We start from the raw sequence: 27378 nt of genomic DNA, 5'->3' as shown, positions 1-27378 counted from the left end.
ACAACCAGAACACAGGAAGTCATCATGCCACTGTATCGAGCGATGGTGCGCCCACATCTGGAATACTGCGTTCAGTATTGGTCGCCGCACCTCAAGAAGGACATGGCGGTACTTGAAAGAGTCCAAAGGAGAGCAACGAGAATGGTAAGAGGGCTGGAACACTGCCCAAACGCCGAGAGGCTGGATAGGCTGGGGCTCTTCTCTCTGGAGAAAAGGAGGCTCAGGGGAGATATGATAGAAACCTTCAAGATCATGAGGGGCATAGAGAGGGTGGATAGGGACAGATTCTTCAGACTGAAGGGGACAGCTAATACGAGGGGGCATTCTGAGAAACTGAAGGGAGATAGGTTCAAAACAAACGCAAGGAAGTTTTTTTTCACCCAGAGGGTCGTGGACACTTGGAATGCATTACCGGAGGAAGTGATCAGGCAGAGTACGGTCCAGGGATTCAAACAGGGATTGGACGGATTCCTGAGGGATAAAGGGATCATGGGATACTGAAGGAGGAGCTGGGATGTAACACAAGTATAGAAAGTTAACCAGGTAATGAGTAAAAACCAACCAGGTCGTGCATGTGAAAGACCGGAGGGCTAGGGCTTCGATAGGAAGGCAGGACTTAAATGGGAAGCCAAGGTGGCAAGGGAGCCCCTTCTGATGATTCTGACAGGTCGTGACCTGTTTGGGCCGCCGCGGGAGCGGACTGCTGGGCAGGATGGACCTGTGGTCTGACCCGGCGGAGGCACTGCTTATGTTCTTATGTTCTTATGTTCAGAGGAGAGCGACACGCTTGATAAAAGGGATGGAAAACCTCTCATACGCTGAGAGATTGGAGAAACTGGGTCTCTTTTCCCTGGAGAAGAGGAGGCTTAGAGGGGATATGATAGAGACTTATAAGATCATGAAGGGCATAGAGAGAGTAGAGAAGGACAGATTCTTCAAACTTTCGAAAAATAAAAGAACAAGAGGACACTTGGAAAAGTTGAAAGGGGACAGATTTAAAACGAATGCTAGGAAGTTCTTCTTTACCCAACGAGTGGTGGACACCTGGAATGCGCTTCCAGAGGGCGTAATAGGGCAGAGTACAGTACAGGGGTTTAAGAAAGGATTGGACAATTTCCTGCTGGAAAAGGGGATAGAAGGGTATAGATAGAGGATTACTGCACAGGTCCTGGACCTGTTGGGCCACCGCGTGTGCGGACTGCTGGGCACGATGGACCTCTGGTCTGACCCAGCAGAGGCATTGCTTATGTTCTTATGTTCTTATGAAAAATGTATCGCAAAACAGGGTGATTATATGGAAAAGTGATGTAATTTGCTTTTGAGATATTTAATAAATAGTGTTTAAAAAAATAATAAAAGTGCAGACACTTTTTGAAGATCCCTTGTATACGTAGGCATACTGTGACAGACATCTTTTTATTGTGCTTTCTTACATTTGTGACTTTAAGCGCAATATTGTACGTTGGTCTTGTAGTTTTGATTTGTTGGCTTCGGGTTCACTTAGCTAAAATGTTCCGAAGCCTCTCGTGCTGGTGTGAGCAGCATGACTGATTCACCCTGCTCGCACCATCTTCACAGCCTTCCCTTCTGACATCCTCCGCCTAAGCGGAAACAGGACATTGTGACAGAAGGAAAGCTGTGGGGGTTGGCGTGAGCACCGCTGCCGACAAAGATCCGCTCTCTAAAAGGTATGCAGCGGTGGTAGGGGGCTTGAGACACCAAACACTAGAGTTTGGGGTGGGGGGAGGGGGAGAGGGAGACCGGATTGCCCAGGCGGGAGAGGGAATGATCTGCCCACCCAACTGGAGTCCAGTCCCATTCTAAATTGGGTGTCTGGCTCTGCCCCTGTTTTATAAAGGAACAAAATTCAGCTTCTCCCTTCTTAGGGGAAAGGAAGGTTTGTTCCCACAATGGTAAATTGTTAGTGTCCCAACGTCCCTGAAGCCCATTCTTAGTCGAGGTGTGTAATTTTTGTACAGTGACTTAATGGCAGAACTTTGAAAGATTGATGGTGTCTTCCACTGCAACCAGATAGTTGTGGCTGGGAAGCAGGCACATCCTGAGGGCTGTGTGGGTGGTGTGGCCATATATGGCACCAGAGACGGGTGCAGAAATTGCTCTCCATCCATTGCTTCCCTTACAGTGGCCACAGTGCATGGACCCGGGGGTACTGTGCACAGGGCACAATTCTGGTTCAGGACAGGTCTGCAGAGGATGTTCCTCTTATTCTGACACTTTGGCACTTTGTGGGGAGAGGAGATTCCCCCCCATTGGAAAACACTGGCAACTTGATAATGTCACACTGAAATCTGGACCCGTAGAAGAAGTGAGAGCACAGACTGATGTGGAATTAAAATGTCATCGCTGCTATCGCAGACTGCATGCCGCAGCATTTTAACATGTTCTCATCTGCTAAGCTTCTGCATGTCTAAAAGATTTTGCACTGACTCGAGCACAGCTCTTTAGACGTAGTCACGGATGTCTTAAGTTAGCCCAATAAAAAGGGATCACTTGCAACTTAGCTTAGACCTTTTTTTTTCCAGAATATTTTTTTGACATTCTTGTGCTTGATAAGATTTGGTAATATCACTCTGGTAAGTTGTGTGTTGGAATTTAAAAAACAATGCTTGAAGCTCTGCAGTTTACAATCTCAAGCTTAATTTGTTGTCAATCTAGTTGAGTTCTAAGTGTGTTGTGGATTATTTTAGGGCGGTGTATCGAAAACTGTGTGCGGCGGCGAGATTCTGGGTGTGCTGTGAGAAGGTGAGGAGAGGCACTGGCTGACTGCTTACAGGACGTGCCTCTCGCAGCGACAGGCACGTTCTGTAGGCAGTCAGCTGGTGCTGACGCCTCTCCTCTTGCAGCATCCCCCCCCCCCCACTGGGGGGCTGCTGTGCATGCGCAGCTGTCAACATGACGACATCACACATGGCGTCAACGTCCACGCATTTCCAGATGACCTCCAGAAGTTTGCGAGACACTATTTTAGGACTTTCTGAGTCATTTTCATTAATTAAAAAAGTCAATGTATAAATTGTTTTAAATTAATTTAAAAGGTATTGAGTTATAATTAATGCAACTGGGGAGAAATGCCAATGTTTAGGCCTTAACTGGCCAAGGAAACCACATAAATAGGACTGATTTTTAAGTGGTTCTGTCTTTATACAGCACCCCATAGCAATTTAAGGGCTGAATATTGCACTTAACTGCCTAAGCTCCACAAGCCCAGAAATTCAGTGCCAAACTGGGCAATGGCCTTGCGTTGAATTTCCAGGCACTGCCGGCTGAATGTCAACCCCATAGATTTGATCCTGCATGCATCTTTTGACAACTGCATGTCTTAGTAACTCAACTAAATATTTTGGGCCTTATCCACTCATCTATATTTTCTTTCCTTGTTCAGTTTGTCCCATGAAGAGCAGACGCATAGCCATCCGCTCTACGGTCACGGTGTGTGCAAATGGCCAGGCTGTGAAGCCATCTGTGAAGACTTCCATTCGTTTCTAAAGTGAGTACTATACCTGCTTTGCAGTCCGAGTGCCCTACGCACACTAATGTCCACAGCAGTCGGTACAGTTGTTGACTTTACCATGATAAAGAGGGGGGGGCTGCTCTGGAAACATTTGTTTCTATTAATATACAAAACCAAACTCTTTGATGTATGTTTTCTGCATGGGCAACAATAAGAAGGGGATTTTGTTTTTGGGTTTTTTTTTCTTTTCATTGCTGCCCTACCAAATGTTTAGACGTCTGATCCTTGCTTGATACCATGTTTTGCATGTTGCAGGGATCTCCCTGGAGGATTCTGTTAATGTATATCTTGTATTTTTTTTTGGCAACAGTCTCTTTGCATCTCAGCTTAGCAGAGTCCCCTCCCTTGATAATAGCTGATAAGATATTGATATTTTAGTTGCTGAATGCATTCTTCCTAAGTGAGTGCAGGGCACAGAGTAGGTGACAAATACGAAACTTTCTACAATCTCTGCAAGAAGTATTTTCTTATAAGGGAGAGGAATTGCGAAAGACACATGATTTGATCAATTTAGTAAGTTTGAGTAGAACTGTTCATTAGTTGGCAAAATTGTCCGTTTTCATCATCTTTTCAGGCAGCAGGAGGGCCAGGATAGGGTCCGATAGCTATCGTTACTTGCCAGAGTTATGGGTCATCCCAAAATAACTGCTTGGATAAGACAAAGGCTGACAGGCAGCTATTTTATGGGTGTCCCTTACCATCAAAGGAAAGGTTTTCATATTAATGCAGGTAAGAGGCGAGAACTCTGTGGTAATGGTTTGGGGTAAAAGGGAGGTGTGTCCAGAACGTGTGGAGAAATAACGTCCATCTTAATGCACCCTAGTGCATATTTTAAGCGAAGACGGCCAGCATGGGAAGCATCTCAGGTTTCCCCAGAGACAAAGTCTGCGCATTAACCTCTGCGCTGCCTTTTCTGTTCCTTTTCCACTCCCTTCCCAGCATTTGAATAACATTCTGTAACAGGAGTTTTTCGCGCAGTAATTCGTTTTATAATGTATTAAAGATTTTTTTTTTTTAACGGCCATTCATTGTGCCATCTTTTCTCACAGCTATAGCATTTTCAAAGCGGGTGGTGGAAGTCTTGGTGGGGGAAGGGGTCCAGGGAGGCTTACGGGTGGGTGGGGGGGGGACAGTGTAGATATGCTCTGTGTCATCAGGGGATATTTAGGGGAAACTTTATACAGGGGGATGAGGAAGGAAGACATCAGAGGGCTCTTTTTTTTATTATTGGTGTAGCTCTATCACTAGTGGTTCCATGCTCCTAGAAAACCACATAACACAGTCTGCAGGATTGATCACAAGTTGTGTTACTCATTTGCCAGGGGAGCCACTAACCTGCTTTACTGAATTCTGCAGATAAGCAACTTCTGCAGTGAACTAAGTTTTGATTAAAATACTATCGGCCTCTTTTACAAAGCCGCGCTAGTGGCTGTGCTACGCTAACGGTCCCGAAGCCCACAGAGATTTAAAGGGCTTCGGGGCTGTTGCCGCGCAGCAGCCGCTAGCGCTGCTCTGTAAAAGAGGCCATATATGATAATAATAATAATAATAACTTTATTTTTCTATACCGCCATAGTCAAACTGACTTCTAGGCGGTTCACGTAGAAAGAAGGCTGGACAATCAGCGAATTGCAAAATGCAAGAAGGATGTTACATAGTAAATTGGAAAAGCATGAATATATGAGAGAAGAAAGATGTTACATAATACATTGGGGTAGAAAGGGGAAAGAATACCTGAGCGAGGTCATCTGATTAAGCAAGGATGTTTTCATTATTTTGTTGTTGGGGCTTGCCAAAAAGACGGTGTCATAATTTCCCTTAACCTACGGACTCTGCTTATATCACAAGCTCACTATTCCCAGGCTATTTGTCTGTATATCGTTTCTTTAATTATTATGTATGTTACCTTATAACCTGTTCTGGGGAGGATTAGATATAAATCATATTAAATAAATAAATTTATTTACCCACAACTTAGTACCTTTCCCTTTTAGTTTTTGCCTCCCAACTACCAGGCCTGAACTAAATAGATAGTGTTAGCTTGTATATTTGAATGGTGGCACGGAATATGCAAATATAAGACGATGAAGTTTGAGCACATTACACCAATTTTGACTCTGTTACACTGGCTTCTTATTCAGTTTAGGATCATTTTTAAATTGCTCTTGTCTGGGTTTTGAAATCTCTGAAAGGATTGGCATCTCCGATTTTAACTTCTGCGTTGAAGCTTTACCAGTTGGGTCTCTTCTTCCTTCTGATGCTCATTCGCTGGAGAATCCTTTCTTTTCTTGTCATCAGGTTAGACTGTTATAGAAAATCCCTTTTCAGGGTTAGAGGCCCTGAATTTTGGATTACTTTGTCTCATGAACCTTGTGCTTCGACCAGTTTTCAGCCATTCAAAAGGGAAATCAAAATTCTCTTATTTATGCATTGCTTTTGTACTTCTTGAGGAGTTTTGTTCAAGTTTTTTATCCAGTATGGATCTGTTTTATAGCTAATATTTTTGTAATTTTTAACATCTTTTATGATTTGTTCTGTTTTTTAATCAGATTACATAAGAACATAAGAATAGCCTTACTGGGTCCATCAAGCCCAGTAGCCCGTTTTCACGGTGGCTAAGTAGTGATTTCACCCATGTCTTTCTCAATAACAGACTATGGACTTTTATTCCAGGAACTTATCCAAACCTTTCTTAAGACCAGCTACGCTATCCGCTCTTACCACAACCTCTGGCAATTCATTCCAGAGATTAACTATTCTCTGAGTGAGAAAAGTTTCCTCCTGTTGGTTTTAAAAGTATTTCCCTGTAACTTCATCGGGTGTCCCCTAGTCTTTGTAATTTTTGGAGTAAAAAGTCGATCTACTTGTACCCGTTCTATCCACTCAGGATTCTGTAGACTTTAATCCTATCTCCCCTCAGCCGTCTCTTTTCCAAGCTGAAGAGCCCTAACCATTTTAGTCTTTCCTCATACGAAAGGAGTTTATCATCTTGGTCTCTCTTCTTTAAACCTTTTCTAACGCTACTATATCTTTCTTGAGATAAGGAGACCAGAATTGAACGCAATGCTCCAGATGAGGTCGCATCTTGGAGCGATACAGGGGCATTATAATGTTCTTAGTCTTGTTAACTATCCCTTTTTAATAATTCCTAGCATCCTATTTGCTTTTTTGGCAGCCAGATCTTTGGATGGTGCGGGATGCAAGCGCTGCAAGTAAATAAATAAATTTACCGAGACTTAGGAATCTGAGTTTAGTGCATAGTGCTGAAAGTGCTTAGCGCACAGCTTTTTCCCCCACCCCGCAACTTCGCCCTATACTCCTCTATTTTTAGGTTAGGGTTACCAGATGTCTAGATTCACCCAGACATGTGCTCTTTTTAGAGGACTGTCCAGGCATCCAGATGGGTTTTGAAAATCCAGCAGTTCATCCGGATTTTGAAAACCATTAAGCTCAGGGCCACGTCTGGAGGACATCTGTGTACGCTCGGATGTGACGCGATGACATCGTGTCGTATGCCTAGATGCCCTCCAGATGTGGCCCCGAAGAGATGAGGTTTGTGTGGGTACAGGGCTGTGGCTAGAATGGGGCGGGCCAGATATCTTTTTTTTTTTTTTAAAAAGAAAAAAGCTGGTAACCGTAGGTGTCCCTAAATTATCAACCAGGTGCTGTCACGGATATTTGTATCAGTTAGAGGCAAACCGATGGCAGCAGGTATTTCACAGTGACCACCACAACTTTATAGCTGAGACGGCTTGCATATCATCAAAACTAGATGACATGAATATTGTTGCAATTTTCATTAAAGTTGACCCTTTATACTCTAACTCCTGTCACTCTATCTTATCTATTTATATGCTCCACCTTCACATACACCCTATGCTGTCTGTTAAGATGTATTGTGTATTGTTTTGGCATTGTAATTTGCATTCTATGCCATAAGATGTTTTATTGTATGAACGTTTTTCCTGTTGATATTGTCTACTGCTTCTGTTCAGATTGAAATTGTTGAACAGTACTCCCCTGAAATTCACAGAGGTTCCGTTCCAGAAACACCTGTGAATTTCGAAAAACCGCAAATACGGTTTTTCAGCTGATCGAAGGCAGGAGAGGGCAGCTAGGGGGCTGGCGGGTGCTTAAATTGTATTTACGAAGGCGGGCACATTTTCCGACCGCCTCTTCATGGTACTAAAGTCATGGTTACACCAATCAGGAGCTTCTTTGACACGCAACTGGCATATCAAAGCAGCTCCCGATTGATGTAACCATGATTATCCCAGGACAAGCAGGCAGCTATTCTTGACTGATGGGTGACGGCACCGACGGAGCCCCGGTACGGACAATTTTAGAGTGATCTCACTCTAAGAACTTTTAGAAAGTTCTAGCTCGGCCGCACCGCGCACGCGCGAGTGCCTTCCCGCCCGACAGAGGCGCGCGGTCCCTCAGTTTCTTAGTTTCCGCGGAGCTAAGAAGACGCGTTTTCAACGGCTGTTGAAATTTTTTTATAACTTGCCTTCCCGCTCGCGTAAACTTTTGACTTTATTACTTTCTTTTATTACTTTACTTTTATTTTGGTAAAAAAAAAAAAAAAAAAAAACTTCTTTTTTCTTCAATTTCGGTTTTTCCCCGGCGGGGCCTTCTGCCACCATCGAAGCCTCGGCCTTCGATTTGGCGGAAGCCGTTTTCCCTTTCATGCCCCCTCAACCGGGTTTTAAAAAGTGCCAGCGGTGTGCTAGGCCTATATCTCTCACGGACCCACACAACTGGTGCTTGCAGTGTTTGGGTCCTGAGCATCAGGCCTCTTCTTGCACCCGCTGTGCTACTTTAAAGAAAAGAACATTAAAAAATCGCTTAATTCAACAGCGTTTGTTATTCGGTGCCGAGATGTCCGACCCCGTTCCTTCGACTCCGGCTTCGGCACCGCTTCAGTCGGCACCCTCGTCTTCGACGCCGCGTGATTCCACACCGGCATCCCAACAGTCAGGTAAGCCGGCTAAGAAGCCTTCCCCGCTGGAACGTCTTCCGGCCTCGAGTGCAGTGAGCCCAGTCCTGCCGCCGGTTAGACGCCAGCGGAAGCGCTCCGCCCCTATTGAGGTGAGTCCCTCGACATCGGGCTCCTCATCTCCGGGGCGTAGAGCGGCACCGCAGGTACCGCAGAAGAAAAAAGCGGTACCGGTGCCATCCCTCGATGACCGCATTACGGCCATCCTTCATGTGCAGCTTAAGGAGCAATTAGAACGACTCCTTCCTGCTATAATGACACCGAACCTTCCGGTGCCAGTCCGCACCGAGCCATCGGTACCGGTTGTACATCAACCCGTGTCGGTACCGGTTGTCGAACCTGTTTTACCTGCTTCTACTGTCTCGGTACCGCTTCACCTAACTTCATCGGTATCGATGCCAGTCCTTGCACCGGAGCCGACAGCTCACCATCAATCGGTACAGACTTCGGCACCGGTGCGACCGATAACATCGCCTGACTCGGTATCGATGAGGTCGGGTAAGTCGGTACGCAAAACCCGACACATGCAAACATCGACACCTGAGTCTCGGGACCATTCTTCCCATGTCAGAGACCCTGATCTGTGGGGGGACTCAGAGGAACCCTTTCTTTCTGAAGGAGAATGTTCCTCAGAGGAGGAGGATTCGGCTCTCCCTGACCCATCCTCCAAGCAGACCACTTCCTCTTTCTCCAATTTCTTGAAAGAGATGTGTGAGTCTTTGTCCATTCCTTTGGAGGCTGAATCCAAAAAGTCTAAAGCTTTTTTGGATGCCCTTGATTTTGATCAGCCTCCAAAGGAATTTTTGAAGCTTCCCCTTCATGACATCTTGAGGGAAACTTTCTATAAAAATTTAGAGACTCCTTTAACTGTTCCAGGGGCCCCACGTAAACTGGATTCTCTATACAAGGTAATTCCCATTCCTGGGTTCGACAAGCCTCAACTTCCACACGAATCCTTATTTGTCGAATCCACCCTTAAAAAGACTTCAGGAGCCAGTGTATATGCATCTGTCCCTCCTGGCAGAGAAGGAAGGGCCATGGATAAATTCGGTAAGAGGCTCTACCAAAACGCTATGTTAGCAAATAGAGCTAGTAATTATGCTTTTCATTTTTCTTTTTATTTAAAGCATCTCCTTACCACCATGGCTTCCTTCGAGAAGTATCTTCCTTCAAGAAAACATCCATCTTTTCACTCCTGCTTGTCGTCTCTATTCCAACTTCGTAAGTTTATGGTTAGGTCCATATATGACACCTTTGAACTTACATCCAGAGCGACAGCTATGTCGGTGGCTATGCGCCGTTTGGCCTGGCTTCGGGTATCCGAGCTTGATGTTAACCATCAAGATCGGTTAGCCAACGCCCCATGCCTAGGGGATGAGCTCTTTGGGGATTCCATGGACTCTACCACCCAAAAGCTCTCGGCTCATGAGACGCGCTGGGATACCCTGCTCAAGAATAAAAAGAAGCCTCCTCCACCGAGACCATACAGGCAGCAATCGGCTTATCAACGCCGTTTCACAGCCCGTCCATTGCCTACCACTGCTCAACAACCTCGACGTCAGAGGCAACAGCAACGTCAGCCTCCCCGACAGCAGCAACAGCAGCAACCTGCGAAACAACCTCCTCAGCAGAAGTCACAGCCCTTTTGACTTCTTTCTCCGCAGTATAGCCAGTATCCCTGTTCCTGTTCTCCTGCCTCAACCAATAGGAGGTCGACTTTCTCTGTTCTTCAGCCGGTGGGAAGTAATCACTTCGGACCAATGGGTCCTCAACATCATCCGCCACGGCTACTCTCTCAACTTTCAGACTCTCCCACCTCAAAGCCTGCCAAAAGAGTCTGCTTTGAACAGTCCTCAATCAGCCCTCCTTATTCAGGAGGTCCAATCCCTCCTCCTTCTGAACGCTATAGAGGAAGTTCCTCTAGATCAAAAGGGGCAGGGATTCTACTCCCGTTACTTTCTAGTTCCCAAAAAGACAGGAGATCTCAGACCCATCCTGGACCTTCGCGATCTCAACATTCATCTAGTAAAAGAAAAATTCAAGATGCTTTCTTTAGCCATACTTTATCCCCTTCTAAATCAAAACGACTGGCTATGCTCCCTCGATCTCAAAGAGGCTTACACTCACATACCGATCAATGTAACCTCAAGACCATATCTCCGATTCATGATCAATCATTGTCATTACCAGTACAAGGTGCTGCCCTTCGGTCTTGCCTCATCTCCAAGGGTATTCACCAAATGTCTCATTGTGGTGGCGGCTTTTCTGCGCTCTCACCACCTGCAGGTATTTCCTTACCTGGACGATTGGTTGATCAAAGACACTTCTGCCCAAGCGGTCCTTCTGGCCACCAACCAAACCATCCAGTTTCTGCAACTTCTGGGATTCGAGATCAATCTACCCAAATCTCATATCATTCCCACTCAGAGACTTCAATTCATTGGAGCGATCCTGGACACACTCCTCATGAGAGCTTTCCTGCCATCCAATCGGCTTCAGACCCTTCAGTCTCTATGTCACCAGGTACTTCCTCTGCCGTCCATCTCAGCAAGACAAATGATGGTGCTCTTGGGACACATGGCATCCACAGTTCATGTCACACCTCATGCCCGTCTTCACCTGCGCACTCCTCAATGGACCCTTGCGACCCAGTGGTCCCAAGCGTCGGACTCTTGCTCACGACACATATCTGTGACATCATCTCTTCGTCAGTCTCTGCAATGGTGGTTGGTATCCTCAAATCTATCCAGAGGTCTTCTGTTCCATCAGCCTCCTCATCAACTAGTCATCACCACCGACGCCTCTCTGTACGCATGGGGAGCTCACTTGAACGAGTTCCAGACTCAGGGTCTTTGGTCAGCCCAGGAAAAGAAGCATCAAATCAATTTCCTGGAACTCAGAGCGATGTTTTACGCCCTCAAGGCCTTTCAACACCTTCTCTTTCCTCAGGTCCTTCTGTTGTGCACAGACAATCAGGTTGCGATGTACTACATCAACAAACAGGGTGGGACAGGCTCTCGCCTGTTATGCCAGGAAGCCCAGAAGATCTGGAATTGGGCCATAGATCATCATCTCTTCCTGAAAGCTATTTACATTCAGGGGAAACAGAATTCATTAGCGGACAAACTCAGCAGAATTCTCCAGCCTCACGAGTGGACACTCGACCCTGTAACTCTACAGTCTATCTTCACTCAATGGGGCACTCCTCAGATAGACCTCTTTGCAGCTCCTCACAATCACCAGCTGCCCCGTTTCTGCTCAAGACTTTACTCTCCACACCGTCTCACAGCAGATGCTTTTCTCCTCGACTGGTCGAATCTGTTCCTGTACGCCTTCCCTCCTCTACCTCTCATGTTGAGAACCTTGTTCAAGCTCAAGAGGGAACGAGCCACCATGATTCTGATTGCTCCGAGGTGGCCCAGGCAACATTGGTTCTCCCTTCTACTTCAACTCAGTTCCAGGGAACCTTTTCTTCTTCCTCTGTTTCCTTCTCTGCTTACGCAACAGCAGGGAACCCTTCTGCATCCCAACCTCCAGTCTCTACACCTGATGGCTTGGTATCTCTCGGGCTGAACTCGACTGATACTCTTTTGTCTCAGCCCGTTCGTTCCATTCTGGATGCCTCCAGGAAACCAGCCACTCTACAATGTTACCATCAAAAGTGGACGAGGTTTTCTTCCTGGTGTCTTCTTCATCATCTTGATCCCACTTCCCTAGCGGTGGAGACGTTGTTGGATTATCTTCTTTCTTTGTCTGATTCTGGCCTGAAGTCCTCTTCCATCAGGGTCCACCTCAGTGCCATTGCAGCTTTTCATGAGCCAGTCCATGGAAAACTTCTTTCAGCTCATCCCCTGGTATCCAGGTTCATACGTGGGCTTTTCAATGTGAAACCACCTCTTAAAGCCCCTCCGGTTATCTGGGATCTCAATGTGGTTCTTTCCGCTTTAATGAAACCTCCATTTGAACCTTTAGCTACCTCTCCTTTCAAATTTCTCACTTGGAAGGTGCTTTTTCTTATTGCCATTACCTCTGCCAGGAGGGTCAGTGAGCTTCATGCACTGGTTGCAGATCCACCTTTTACGGTTTTTCACCATGACAAGGTGGTTCTGCGTACACATCCAAAGTTTCTCCCCAAGGTTGTTTCTGAATTTCATCTCAACCAATCCATTGTTTTACCTGTTTTCTTTCCAAAACCTCATTCTCATTCTGGGGAACAAGCTCTGCATACTTTGGATTGTAAAAGGGCTCTTGCTTACTATCTGGAGCGTACGAAACCCCACAGATCAGTTCCCCAACTCTTTCTGTCCTTTGATCCGAATAAATTGGGACGTCCTGTTTCTAAACGTACGTTGTCTAATTGGCTTGCAGCGTGCATTTCATTCTGTTATGCTCAGACCGGACTGACACTGGAAGGTTCTGTCACAGCCCATAAAGTCAGAGCAATGGCAGCATCTGTAGCTTTCCTCCGTTCCACTCCTATTGAGGAAATCTGCAAGGCTGCTACTTGGTCCTCAGTTCACACTTTTACATCTCATTATTGTCTGGATACATTCTCCAGAAGGGATGGTCACTTCGGCCAATCTGTTTTGCAAAATTTGTTTTCCTAATGGCCAACCTTCCCTCCATCCCTCTTTTTGTTAGCTTGGAGGTCACCCATCAGTCAAGAATAGCTGCCTGCTTGTCCTGGGATAAAGCACAGTTACTTACCGTAACAGGTGTTATCCAGGGACAGCAGGCAGATATTCTTGCGTCCCACCCACCTCCCCGGGTTGGCTTCTTAGCTGGCTTATACTAACTGAGGGACCGCGCGCCTCTGTCGGGCGGGAAGGCACTCGCGCGTGCGCGGTGCGGCCGAGCTAGAACTTTCTAAAAGTTCTTAGAGTGAGATCACTCTAAAATTGTCCGTACCGGGGCTCCGTCGGTGCCGTCACCCATCAGTCAAGAATATCTGCCTGCTGTCCCTGGATAACACCTGTTACGGTAAGTAACTGTGCTTTTTAGTAAAGAGCAAAAGTGGAAATGTCCAATCAAAATGGTGCACAAAAAGTGTCTTTCAACTCATCTGATGAATCCAAATGTCTTTATTCATCCAAAATAACTCATTCATCCAAAGTAACTCAATGACTCGACATGATCATGTTTCGGCCAACAGGCCTTTTCATACATATATTATTCTTTCCATCCATTATGTGTATCAACACTGGTGTTCATTTATCTCATAATATTGTAAATAGTTTTATTCTTTTTTATATGTTCGTTTATTCATTGTTGTTTTATATTTTGGCTCATATTTTTAACATATTCTCAGTTGTTTTGTGGCACATACTCTCTATCTTATTGAATCCATAGGTTATTTATTATATTTTCATTGTTACCTTTTATTGGTTGATAATCAATAGTTTCAATGCAATTTTTATTTAAGCATGATTAGTTATATCTTTTTAGCGTATTATTTATATAGAGTTATTATATATTTGGTTAATTTATATTTTGTATAAAGCCTTTTATGTTTTTTTATAATCTGTGCAGATTTGGAAAGATAGGTCTTTATTTTTAACCATGCTGGTCTTTATACATGTTCGTTGTTTGGTATTCTTTGCTGTTCTTTTACAATATATTTTACACATAACATTTTCTATATAATATCATTCATATTTTTAACATTTGTTGTTTTTGTTTTTATACATGATTATGTTTATTTAATAATTATTATTTATGTATATAATTTATAGACTCCTGATGCAGGCTGGTTGGCCGAAACATGATCATGTCGAGTCATTGAGTTACTTTGGATGAATGAGTTATTTTGGATGAATAAAGACATTTGGATTCATCAGATGAGTTGAAAGACACTTTTTGTGCACCATTTTGATTGGACATTTCCACGTTTGCTCTTGCTTGTTTGATTTTTGTGGATTTGTTTCCCCTGTTTTAGTGTACCATGATTTTAGTACCAGGAAGAGGCGGTTGGAAAATACCGTGAATTACTGAGTCCGCGATTTGCGAACCTCGACCGGGGGGGGGGAGGGTTTACTGTACATCACTTTCCTTTATTATATTGTAGCTCTCCCCTTTCCTCCTGTGCCAGTTTGTTTAGGTCTGTTTCGTAAGTCTTGTCGACCGGTTTAATGTCATATTACTTCTTTGTTTTTGTTTAATAATCTGTATTCCAGTATTTTTAATGTAAAAACACCTTGAATTTCTGAGAAGGCGGTATGACAAATTTTTAATAAACTCGGAAACTTGGAATTTCTTCAAAAAGACGGTAAAACCTCATAAATGGTGACGGTTCAGTGCTTTCACACTCCTCCTGGTTACAGGTGGAGAGTATATATTTTGTTTTTTTAAAGAGAAGTAACAAAACGGGATTTTCTGTTTTCTTAGGATGAGCATCAGAGCACGGCACCACCACCGTGCAATTCAGGTCGGGTAGTTTTGATGTTGTGTGAGAAATTTGAATGGTGAAAAGGTGGTGGTGGTGAGGATGGGGTGGTCACTGTTTCATGAAACTTAGCAGAAACACCTGCTTGCATTCATTGGCTTCTAGTGCAACGGTCCATGAGAGCGCCTATAGGCCCTCTTTTACTACGGCAGGGTAGAAGTTTCTACCACGGCCTGGAATGCTAAATGCTCCGATGCTCGTAGGAATTCTATGAGTATCAGAGTAATAATGCTGGAGCATTTAGAAACATCTGCCGCAGTTTAGTAAAAGGGGAGGGGGGATTAATAATAGATTTTGCAAAGAGATTCTAAAAACAGCAACTTTTGGGGAGAAAAATAAAGAAATAACTGCTAGTTTTAAAGTAGTATAATAAACAAAAAAAAAAATCCAGAGAAGCCCGTTTTGTTTGTTTTTTTTGTAGCTTTATAGCTGCATTTTTTTTCTACTTGGAAAAGAATGAAAGATATGAGTTCATCTTCCAGTTGTGTGTAGGAGGGATTGACGTGTTACATGGTCAGAGCTAGTCAAGAGTGTTGCATCTACACTTTTGTTTTTCTTCTATTTGCTGTCTTTCAACATTGTAACGAGAATATATTTTGCAAGGCTTCACACTCTGCTGCTGGCTGCAGAACGAACATTTGCAGTTACATAAAATACATATGCATGGCTATACTGGAACAAAGCAAGAGGCCATCAAGCCCAGTATCCTGTTTCCAACAGTCACCAATCCAGGTCACGACAACCTCCTAAGATCTCTAAAAGAGTAAAAATGCAGTGGATTTTCCCAAATCCATCTTAATAGTTGCTTATGGACTTTTCTTTAGGAACCTTCTCAAAACCTAGGCAAGACCAACCAGAATTGGGAACACTGTTTGGGGTTTTTTTTGCCTTTGGAGGTTGACAGAGTTCCCAACTGTGGTACATAATGGCTTTGTTATAGTTTCTACTCCTGGGGGAATGAGCTAAGGGAGAGAGGAGACAAGAGGATGTTTAGGGGAGAAAGAGCTGGGGTACACAGAAGGAAGGAGATGAGTGGGGTGAGGACAAATGAGCAAGGGTGAGGGGGAGATGAACTGGGAGAAATTATGAATTAAGGGACTATATGTGGCGTGGAGACACAGAATATGATGGCATTTGGGGGAATGAGACAGGAAGTAAGAGGATATGTTTGGGGAGAATGACTTAGGGAGGAAATGAGATAAAGAGAGGTGGTGTTGGGGGGTGCAGATGGTAAAGGGATGTAAGTTTGGTGGTGGAGAAGTTGGGAGATTGTTGATAGGATGGTGAACTGGGAGATGGAGCTGCTGTATTTATGTGGCGGTTATGGTGAGGGAGGGGTGTAGAGAATGAATGATTAGGGCCTTTGATTTCAGAGATTTCCATTTGTCAGTCTATGAAATCAGAGTAGTTCCAGGGAGCACTGTTTTCAAGTTCTGAAATTTGTAATAACACCCACGATTGACAGCTACAAGAAGTTAGCACCACTTGCCACACACAACTATTTATTTATTTTTAAAATTTATAGACCACTTGCATCTAAGCGGTTTCCATAAAAACATACATAGTATTCAAACAAAAAGCACATATCATAGATTATGACGATTACACCAAAAATTAACCTTTTACTATTCTAAACTAGTAATATATCACCATCATAAAGTCAGCCCCGCACGCCTTATCTTTCACACAATCACATGGCTCTTGCTATAACCATACCAATGGAACAATGCATGTCATAAGAACATAATATTTTAAAAATATGATTCTTACTTTCTTTCCCATTTCACATGATATTCTTCCCAACTTGATGAAATGACATCAGTTTCCTCCCTTCATATATCACATGAAAGCACCCACAAATAACTGTGTTTTCAACATTTTCTTAAAGTTCAAACGATCCATACATAAGAATATAAGAATTGCCACTGCTGGGTCAGACCAGTGGTCCATCATGCTCAGCAATCCGCTCATGCGGCAGCCCTTAGGTCAAAGACCAGTGCCCTAACTGAGACTAGCCTTACCTGCGTACGTTCTGGTTCAGCAGGAACTTGTCTAACTTTGTCTTGAATCCCTGGAGGGTGTTTTCCCCTATACAAAGCCTAAAGACTGCAGGGAGGGAATTCCAAACTCCAGCTGTAGAAAGAAAAGGTGCTCTCGATCTTGCATAGTGAATTATATCATCCTTCTCAGAAATCAGCTTCATCACTCCCTCAGATCTCAACTTTCTACTTGGATGATAGATTTTTTAAAAGAGTTTGAAAACACAAAGGAATAGACCCATATAGGGTCTATTCTTGGAACTCCCATGGAACTCCATCAACTGCTAAAGTAAAACCAGCAACATTAGAAGCCTTTGTGATGATTAACTAGTTATGTTTTCCTGAGGGAATTTGCACCAAAATCTCTGAAATTTTGCATCTTTCTCTACAGAATTGTATTACTACTCAAAGACAATGGTTATTTTGTATTTTGATTGATATAGCCTGAAGAATTTTAAAATACTGTGTGAAGCATTTCTTATGTTTTTATTTTGCGCAAAATTTCCCTAGAAATAATTGTCACATCAAAGGAAGCTATTTTAGAGATTTCTAAAGTTGGGTGCCAGAAGCTCTTGGAGTTCTTTGTGGAATGTATAAGGGTTCTTTGCTGAAAATGTGCAAATCCATTTACAGAAGAAATGGGAGAAGATAGAGGGAGGAATCACCAGACTTAAGATGACCAAGTGGATCCAGATCTGCCGGATGCATAAACCCAGAATTTGATCAACCCTCATTGCATGTAGGAAATGCAGTGGGAAAATCAGAACTCTTTTAAGTTCCTGCATGGTGTGTGGGGAATCCAGAACTGGATCAACTCTAATCTGGGGTGAATCTAGATCCAGTTGGCAACCTTACACAGGCAGGGGAATGAGGAGGTAAAAGTAATTCAGAATCATATGGTCCACTTGATTACGCTAGAAGATATGATGTCACATCGAGGCCTCTTATTGGCAGCTAGGGTGCTGTGAGAAAGAAAAGCTGAAGACTGCTGCCAACATTGGTAGCAATTTTCTAAAGAGCATTAAAACATGTGGGGCATACATGTACATGATGCCATGTTCTGTTTCAGCATGGCAAGGCAGGAAGTAGGAGTGCTACCTCTTGGCCTACACTTTAGTTTTCATGATAGTCATGGTGCAAGTCATGGTGGAAGGGAGTGGAACTTTGGCTAACGTGCGATCGGGGGGGGGGGGGGGGCGGGCCTATGATCGCCCCCATTTGAAAGAGAATGCGTTGAGAATTCGTCGGCCTGCCACGGATCGGACACGATCTGGAAGGTAAGTGAATCTAGCCCTTAATTGCTTTCTTTAAATCTAGAATAGAAAGAATCAAAATGATATCTGGGCAGGAATTGAATTGCAAAGTTGAGGTCCCTTAGGCAGTTTTATAAACGCCTGTTTGAACAGGAAAACACTGTTGTTCTGTATGTAGAAGTATAAAATTGTCCCCTTCATCCTCTTGGCATCTGCCAGCTGTTAGAGACCACTGATGCCTACCACACCCGCCTTTGGTACCATCATATGATACCAGAAAATGCTGAATGAGAGTTTCTCTCCCCACCCCCCACCCCCAAATCTCAGCAGTAACAAAACATAGAAATTCTCCAGCATACTGGGTGAACTGGGTGAAGGTACACACAAACAACTGCTTGCTGTTGCCAGCATTAAGAATGTGAGGACCCCAGGAATAAAGCAAAGGAGTCTGGGATATGTAGAAAGAAAGATGTTTGTAAAGCGCCGACATCATCTGAAATAAAAGGAGCCAGATTCTCACATTTTCAAGACAGCAGTAGATGAACAGCAAACCTGTGAAAACACTGAAAAATAAACTGCTTATGAATTCTCTCCCCCCCCCCCCAAGAAACAAAGTAGTGCTTTTTCTGCTACAAGAAGAACTTCCAAAGTGCTCTCTGCAATGTTTTCACAAGTGTTTTTATCATGGTAACATCTTGTTTACTTTAGTTGACTGCCTAAAACTACTTTAAACTTGTTAAGAAAACATTTCATGAAAGCGTCTACAAAGAGGCTTTTGTTTAGCAGCAACTGTGAAGGCTGCACAGCTCATAAAGGTGTTAACTTTCAACCCCTTAAGCACTTCCACATGGAATTCCTGCAACTGTGTTTGTGGTTGTGGAAAAACAAAGTATATGCTAAAGAGATCAGGTATATGTTAATACATGTTGAAGGAGGCCGGAAATCATAAATTGTTTCAAACACATTAATTGCTATCATTTAAATTTCAAGTGTTTTCAGGAGCAAAATTACCCACTGTTAGCAGTGCCCTGGAAAATAATAGCTGGCATAAACAGACCGAAGGCCGTTGATTTTTTTTTTTTTCTGTTTGAGATCTAGTTGACAAACTAGGCATTTTGGAAGGGGGATATAAAAGCACTGGGAAGGTGATCCATGCTGTTAATCCATTACTGCAACTATAATGGAAGCCGACGGCTTGTTGCACAATGAAATCAGTGCATTGTTTAAACATGTTGACTCTTCTAAATAAAATGGAATTATTATTTTTTTTTTTGGTCATGGGTTTTGTTGTTGTTATGGTGTTATTAATTTAAGTTTGAAACCACTGCAGTGAGACTCATAGTCTACAAATCAAGATTTGATCACATTACTCCACTGATTGAGTTACATTAGTTCCCGGAAAAAATAAAAGCGGGGGGGGGGGGGGGGGGGGAGTTGAATTTAAGTTATTCTGTTTAGCATTTAAGATCTTGTATGGAGAGACTCCTGATAGTTTCCCTAGATTCACTGAATTACTAGGCAGATCTGTTGAACATGGTAACACTGATTACTTGATATGATCTCTTCCGTCTCTGAAAAGTGTAAAATATAAGACGATTCATTGTAATTCATTTAACTATCAAACTACAAAAGTCTGGAATCTTCTACCTGCAGAGATTTGTACTGCTACTACATACGCTGTTTCAAAAAAAATCCTGAAAGCATGGCTTTTTAAGAAATCCACTACTACTAATCATTTTTATAGTGCTACTAGACATATGGGGTGATAGTGTCCAAAGATCTAAAGGCGAAAAAACAGTGTGACAAGGCAGTGGCTGCTGCCAGAAGGATACTGGGCTGTATAAAGAGAGGCGTAGCCAGTAGAAGGAAGGTGTTGATGCCCCTGTATAGGTCATTGGTGAGGCCCCATTTGGAGAATTGTGTTCAGTTTTGGAGACCGTATCTGGCAAAGGACATAAAAAGACTTGAAGCGGTCCAGAGGAGGGTGACGAAAATGGTAGGAGGTTTGTGCCAGAAGATGTATGAAGAGAGACTGGAAGCCCTGAATATGTATATCCTAGAGCAGGGGTGTCCAACCTGTGGCCCCGTGAAGTATTTTCTGCGGCCCCGGTCGAAGGCAATGCAGTGTTCTCCTCTGCTGCCCCTGGGTGTTTACCGTCTTGCCAGCTCCCTCCTCTGTCTTGCTGCACAGTTTGCGCGTTTGTGCGGCCCCAGAAATATTTTTTTCGGCCAATGCGGCCCAGGGAAGCCAAAAGATTGGACACCCCTGATTTACATCTTGACGCCAAGTTATAGAATTGCCCCACTTGAGTAGGTCTTGGTTCTTGGACAGGCCAAAGTGGCCGTACAAGATACTTAAGATTTGGGAATATGACCTCTCTTTCTGTACTTGTATTTAATTATTTGTTTGAATATATCTCAGTAGTAGCCCAAAGTGCGTTATATTCGGGTACACCAGGTATTTCCCCATCTTTGGAGGGCTCGTAATGTAAAGAACCTGAGGCAATTAAAATTAAGTGAGCCTATTACGGTCAGCAAAAAGTACCTGCATATGATGTGTATAGCATTGTATACATCTAGTAATGCTATAGAAATTAATAACAGATTTACCTAAGATCACGAGAAGTAGAGCTGGGATTTGAACAAGGCTTCCCTGGTTGGAAACCCCTAGTCTACTCCAACAAAATAAAGGAATTGTATTCACAAAGGCCCAGATTCTATAAATGGCGCCGGCTGCTGCCACCTTAAAAACAGCCGCCGATCGCATATCAGTCACATGACAGTGCCGTTTATAGATTCTTGGTTTTGGGAAAGGTAGGCACCAGAAATGAAAGCCAGGGTTTTTAAGGCCTACATTTCTGGCGCCTGTCTTTCACTTGAATCACACCTACGGAAGCTCTCTGTGATGCCTAACGCCACTTCCGGCTTCAGCCACATCTACAGTGGTGGTAGATGTTGTAAAGCACCTCCATAGGTGCAATGCAGATGCTGTTTTTTAAGACCCCGGTAGACGCCTATATTTTTTGTTTTAAGTTGTTTTTAATGGTGTTTCAACTTCAAATTAGGCGCCCAAGTTAAAGCGCCAAAGCATTTCGTAGTGTATGTGTGTGATAATCTTGGTTCCAACACTGGCCATATGGCCACTTAAACCAATGAAATTTGTTATGTATTATAACATCGCAAAACTTTAAGGCAGCAAGTTTGCTTTCATCATAAGAACATAAGAACATAAGCGTTGCCTCTGCCGGGTCAGACCAGGGGTCCATCGTGCCCGGCAGTCCGCTCCCGCGGCGGCCCCCCAGGTCCATGACCTGAAAGTGTTCCCTACCTAACTTAAAATACCCATACCCTGTTCACTCAATGTCCTGTAAGGTAAATCTCTATCTGTACCCTGTTATCCCTTTCGCTTCCAGGAAGTCATCCAGTCCCTTTTTGAACCCCAGAATTGTACTCTGTCCTATCACCTCTCCGGGAAGCGTGTTCCAGGTGTCCACCACCCTCTGAGTGAAGAAGAACCTCCTTGCATTTGTTATGAATCTGTCTCCTCTCAGTTTTTCTGAATGACCTCTTGTTTTAGTTGTCCCTGCTAGTCTAAAAAATCTGTCCCTCTCCACCTTCTCTATGCCTTTCATGATTTTATAGGTTTCTATCATGTCCCCTCTCAGTCTCCGCTTCTCCAGGGTAAAGAGCCCCAGCCTGTCCAACCGTTCGGCATATGAAAGGTTCTCCATACCCTTTATCATCCTCGTTGCCCTCCTCTGGACCCTCTCGAGTATTGCCATGTCCTTCTTGAGGTATGGTGACCAGTATTGGACGCAGTATTCCAGATATGGGCGCACCATTGCTCGATACAGTGGCAGGATAACTTCTTTTGTTCTGGTAGTGATACCTTTTTTGATAATGCCCAGCATTCTGTTCGCTTTTTTAGAGGCCGCTGCACATTGTGCCGCCTGCTTCATTGTGTTATCCACCAATACCCCCAGATCTTTTTCTTGGCTTCCTTCCCCGAGTACCCTCCCTCCCATCGTATAGCTGTACATGTAGTTCCCCTTCCCTATGTGCAAGACCTTACATTTCTCCACATTGAAGCTCATCTGCCATTTTTTTGCCCACTCACTCAGTTTGTTCAGGTCGCTCTGCAGTTCTTTGCATTCTTCAACAGTTCCGGCCCTGCTGGAGAGTTTTGTGTCATCCGCGAATTTGATAACTTCGCACTTTGTCCCCGTTTCTAGATCATTAATAAATATATTGAACAGCAATGGTCCCAGCACTGACCCTTGCGGAACACCACTTGTGACCCCTATCCAGTCAGAGTAGTGCCCCTTTACTCCTACCCTCTGTTTCCTGTCCGCCAGCCAATTTTTGATCCATCTGTACACGTTCCCTTCCACCCCGTGACTCCACAGCTTCTTCAGTAAGCGTTTATGGGGCACCTTGTCAAAGGCTTTTTGGAAATCCAGATATATAATGTCTACTGGGTCACCTTGGTCCAATTTCTTACTTATCCCCTCAAAGAAATGCAGTAGATTTGTCTGGCATGATCGGCCTTTACAGAAACCATGCTGGCTCGATCTCATCAGATTATTTTTTTCTATATGTTCGTTGATACCTTCCCTGATCATTGATTCGACCATCTTCCCCGGAACAGAGGTTAAACTCACCGGTCTGTAGTTTCCCGGGTCGCCTCTCGATCCTTTTTTGAAGATCGGTGTAACATTCGCTATCCTCCAGTCCTCCGGGATTACCCCTGTTCTCAAGGACAGGTTGCAAATATGCTGCAGTAATTCTGCTGTTTCGTCTCTAAGCTCTTTCAGTATTCTCGGGTGGATCCCGTCTGGGCCCGGAGCTTTGTCCGTTCTTAATCTATCTATCTGCCTGAGAACGTCTTCGAGGCTTACCTCCATGCATGATAGTTTCCCTTCTTGATCTCCCCTGAAGATTTTTTCCGGTTCTGGCACACTAGATGTGTCCTCTATTGTAAAGACCGACGAGAAGAACTTGTTTAGCCTACCAGCCACCTCTTTTTCCTCTTTCACCACTCCCTTCCGGTCACCCTCGTCCAGGGGCCCCACCTCCTCCCTCGCTGGCTGTTTCCCTTTCACATATCGGAAAAATGGTTTGAAATTTTTTGCTTCCTTGGCTAGTCTCTCCTCATACTCTTTCTTGGCTTTCCTGACTACTCGGTGACATTCTTTTTGTTGCTTCCTGTGCTCTCTCCAGTTTCCTTCAGTTTTGTCCTTTTTCCACTTCCGAAATGATTTTTTCTTGTCTCCTATCACTTTCTTTACTTCACTGGTTATCCATGCAGGGTCCTTTGTCTGATTATTCTTGGAACCTTTCCTAAATCTTGATATATATAGGTTTTGTGCCTTGTTTACTGTGTCCTTGAATAGGGACCAGGCTTGCTCCACAGTCCGCGTTTCCTTGGAGCTGTTTCTGAGCTTTTTTCTCACCATTTGTCTCATGGCATCATAGTTCCCTTTCTTGAAGTTAAATGTTGTTGCCTTGGTTCTCTTTCCCATAGGTAGTCCTACTTGCACTTTGAACTGAATCATGTTGTGGTCACTGGTTCCTAGTGGTCCTATGATCTCCACATCCTTCGCGGGGCCTTTCAGCCCATTGAGGATCAGATCCAGAGTCGCTGATCCTCTCGTTGGTGCCTCGACTAGTTGTTCCATGAAGCAGTCCTATACTACTTCCAGGAACTCCGTTTCCCTTGCACATTTTGAGTTTCCGAGACACCAGTCTATCCCAGGATAGTTGAAATCTCCCATAACTATGGTGTTTGGGTTCTTGCATTCCCTTCTCAGCTCGGCTAAAATCTTTTACAGAATCCTTAATTTTGATTATCAAATTTCATAAATGTATAACTGGTATGTTTAAGGGGAAAAATGCCTTATTACCTTCAGTACCTGGTTTAATGACATGATGTATTGGAATTTAGCCGAGGCAAAAGATTAAATCACATAAGTTTGGGATCTATCGTTAAGTTTGGTTTGGGAGGAATAGGCTGTTGTTTGGATTTCATTCGTTATAAATATTTTGAATTCACATGGCATTTTTTCAGGTTTCAGATTTTCATATGCTGTACCATCCAAAACTCAATGACCTAAAAACTCTCCCCAAGCCAAAATAAACACAGCAAGCGTCCATTGGTGCCTAGGAAAGGAATTTACTTGCCTCGGATTTCAGTTCCAGTTCCTGCTCAGCTCTTCCAACATCTTAACTGTTAGCTCAAGTTTTAAAGAATGCGTTTTTCTTTTTCCTCTTCTCATGATCTTTCTGTGTTTGTTTGTGGATATTAACTGTCCAGGAAATCCCATACTTGCAGACATCAATCCAGAATGATCTTGTTTTTCCATCCTCAGCCCAGGAACCATCAGACAGATGTGATTTGTTAATTTCTGAGATGGCTGTTGACTTTGTACAGTGGAGACCAGGATTATAATAGACTCCTTGTCTTAAAGAGGAAGGCTCTTGGCTCGCCTTTTGTCTGTGCTTTAGAACTTTCAGAGGCTCCTGTGTGTTAAGTTCCATATGCTGATCAACAAGACTAGTGCAGCGGTATTGTGTGCCAATGTGTATTGTAAGCCTGAACACAATACAGACACAGCAGAATCCTTTGAGTTGCATGCGATGCGTTGGATAGCTGAAAAGGTGTCCCAGTCTTAACTGTGGCCTGAATTAAATGAGTTTCCTTTTTAAAATTATTTTTAATAGTACAGATTTCTGCAAAATCTGTCTTTTTCCATGCTTACAAATTGTAGATGAAGCAAGCAAGTTAAGTCAAGGTTGAAATAAAAAGTGGAAACAGTTTCTTATGGAAAAGGACAGTCCTTCCTTCCTAGCTATGATTCCATATGTCTTCCATAATAAAATGCCATTCACCCCAGAATTGCTCTTCTAGACAGGTTTAGACATTGAGAAGATGCTGCCACTTGGTACTGAGGAAGTAGAAAAGGAGAAAGAGGGTTATATCTCAGCTCATAATGGTCACAAAGCTAAGAGGAGCTCAACATGACTCCTGAATTCAGAAATTGTGTGTGCGGGTGGATTCATTTTAAAAATACTGCAAAACAAACAAGCCTATGTACTCAAATCTCAAGTCTAACCAAGTGCCCTGCCAGTCAAGCAGTAATCCTTCCCATGCACGAAATGACACATGCCAATGTTCAAAGCTATTCTGATGCCACATTTTTTCTCCTACTCTTTTTATTTCAGTGGGCTGCATTAGAGGCCATTTGAATATTTCATTTCCTATTAATTATGCACTGTGACTCTGAGTGTCATTATAAAAAAAAAAAAAAGGAGCTCGAATGTAACAAAGGATGAAAAGAACCATCAAGCAGTGTGGCCAAAGAAAATATTCGGAAGCTTGTCACGTATGACTGGCTTAACAGCTCTAATTTGGAACTCATTGCATTCATCTTATATTAAAGCTTAGGAATTCTCTACCTTTACCTTTTTTTTTTCCTTTGCATATTTTAGGAGACTGGATGATCTAGTCAAAATTAAATCTTGGTGAAGAAAATTTTCTCCTTATATGTATACCTTTGATCCAGTTATCTCTATTTATTTATTTTTTTTGCTTGCATTTTGCCTTAAATCCAGTTAAAAAGTATTGCTGTTAACGAGCTATCCACTTCAGATATAAGGTTAATAGCTATTAATTGTTAGCCAAGGAGCCTTAGCTATTAACTCTCATACCCCCTCCCCCTTTCATTGCTGTGATGGAAGAATAATTTAGGCATTAATCAGGGCTGGATTTATGTGTATTGGGGTCCCTAAGCTGTAAAATTTGAGACCCCCGCTTCAATTAAGTAGGAAGTACATTTTAGGTTTAATAGACAAATAAAAATCTTTAAAACAATCATTAGTAGTTAATGATGATTATAATTCTTCTATTTTGTAATTTTCACAATTTAGAAGTACATTTAATATATTTTTTTGTAAAGTATGAGGTCTTTTACAGTATGAGGTCTAAACTGTAGCTTGGCTAACTTATAAGTAAATCTTGGCCTGGTGCAGGGTGCTAAGAGATTTAACCTTGTATCTCCAGCAGACATTAGGAAGAAGGAAAACTCTTTAATAAGTTGTTATCCGATCTTACTAGCCTCTTGAGATCATACTCCAGCCACCACCATGATCAGAAAACTCAGGTATGGAATATCGAGACTGGAATTATCAGCTTTCGATATCTCTCAAGATGGGAAATATTTTTAAACGAGCCAACCCACCAATTGCCCTTGGTGGGAAGATTCAAAGCAGAAATGGTTGGGGGGGGGGGAAATTCCCTTTTTTAAAATCCCTCTTTAAATTTAGAAAATGGGCAATGGCGAATGCCACCACAAACAGCATCTGCTAAACTAGTGCAGCGAGGGAAGTATGAAGCACGCTTAGTGACAGTGACCTACATGGTCACTGAAGATGTGATATAATTTATGATATATATAATGTATTGGATCCATTAGCGAGCATAATGAAGTAGTGAAATGAAAGGGTATTTGTGAAATCAGTTCAAACATCCTGCTAGGATTATGATTAAATGATTAATGAAATGCTCCTGCATAAGCATTTTCAAACAGTAATTCATGCAGGAGCTGATAAAAATCCTCCAATCATATTCCCTTCAGTCGTGAACCTTATCTCGACCATTTTATATAAATCATGAAATTCGCTGTCTGCCGGCAAGCTACTTATTTAGATTAGTTATAAATGTGCAGAAAAAAGGAACATCTTTGCAGTATAAAATAATCACGCATAATTATATTCATAATTCAAGCTTGTGACAGATTCCATCTTTCTCTTTCTTGTTGTCCTTTGCCTTCCTTCTGGCTTCATTTGATTTCTCTTATCTTGATGATATAATTAACTGGTGAAGCTTTAGGGGGGGGGGGAAGAAAAAGAGAGACTTAAGGAACCAAACAGGGAATTTGCACTCTAGATGTGCACTGAAATCCTACACCCATCCACAAGTAACACGCTCATCTTAAAATAAACATGAAAGAACGTCGTGTTTCTGCTACTTTCTCCGATATTTGCCCCTCCCTTAACTGTGTGCGTCGAAGTGTTCATATACTTACTAATAATATCCTTGTGTTTATTTTTTTGAA

At 43.2% G+C, this 27378-nt stretch overlaps 1 protein-coding gene across 13 annotated transcripts in view; it reads left to right on the top strand.

The window, feature by feature from the left end:
* FOXP1 (forkhead box P1) overlaps positions 1-27378 on the top strand; it is an 825883-nt gene that overhangs the window by 684635 nt on the left and 113870 nt on the right. For all 13 annotated transcript variants that reach the window (XM_033926373.1, XM_033926372.1, XM_033926366.1 and 10 more), the window contains one exon: positions 3404-3508. In XM_033926373.1, coding sequence (XP_033782264.1) covers positions 3404-3508 — 105 coding nt within the window. The remainder of the gene's footprint in view (positions 1-3403; positions 3509-27378) is intronic.

Source organism: Geotrypetes seraphini, chromosome 17, assembly GCF_902459505.1.
Source record: "Geotrypetes seraphini chromosome 17, aGeoSer1.1, whole genome shotgun sequence".
Lineage (NCBI taxonomy): Eukaryota > Metazoa > Chordata > Amphibia > Gymnophiona > Dermophiidae > Geotrypetes > Geotrypetes seraphini.
The sequence above is the reverse complement of the archived record's forward strand: the minus strand, read 5'-3'. Positions and strand labels throughout refer to the sequence as shown.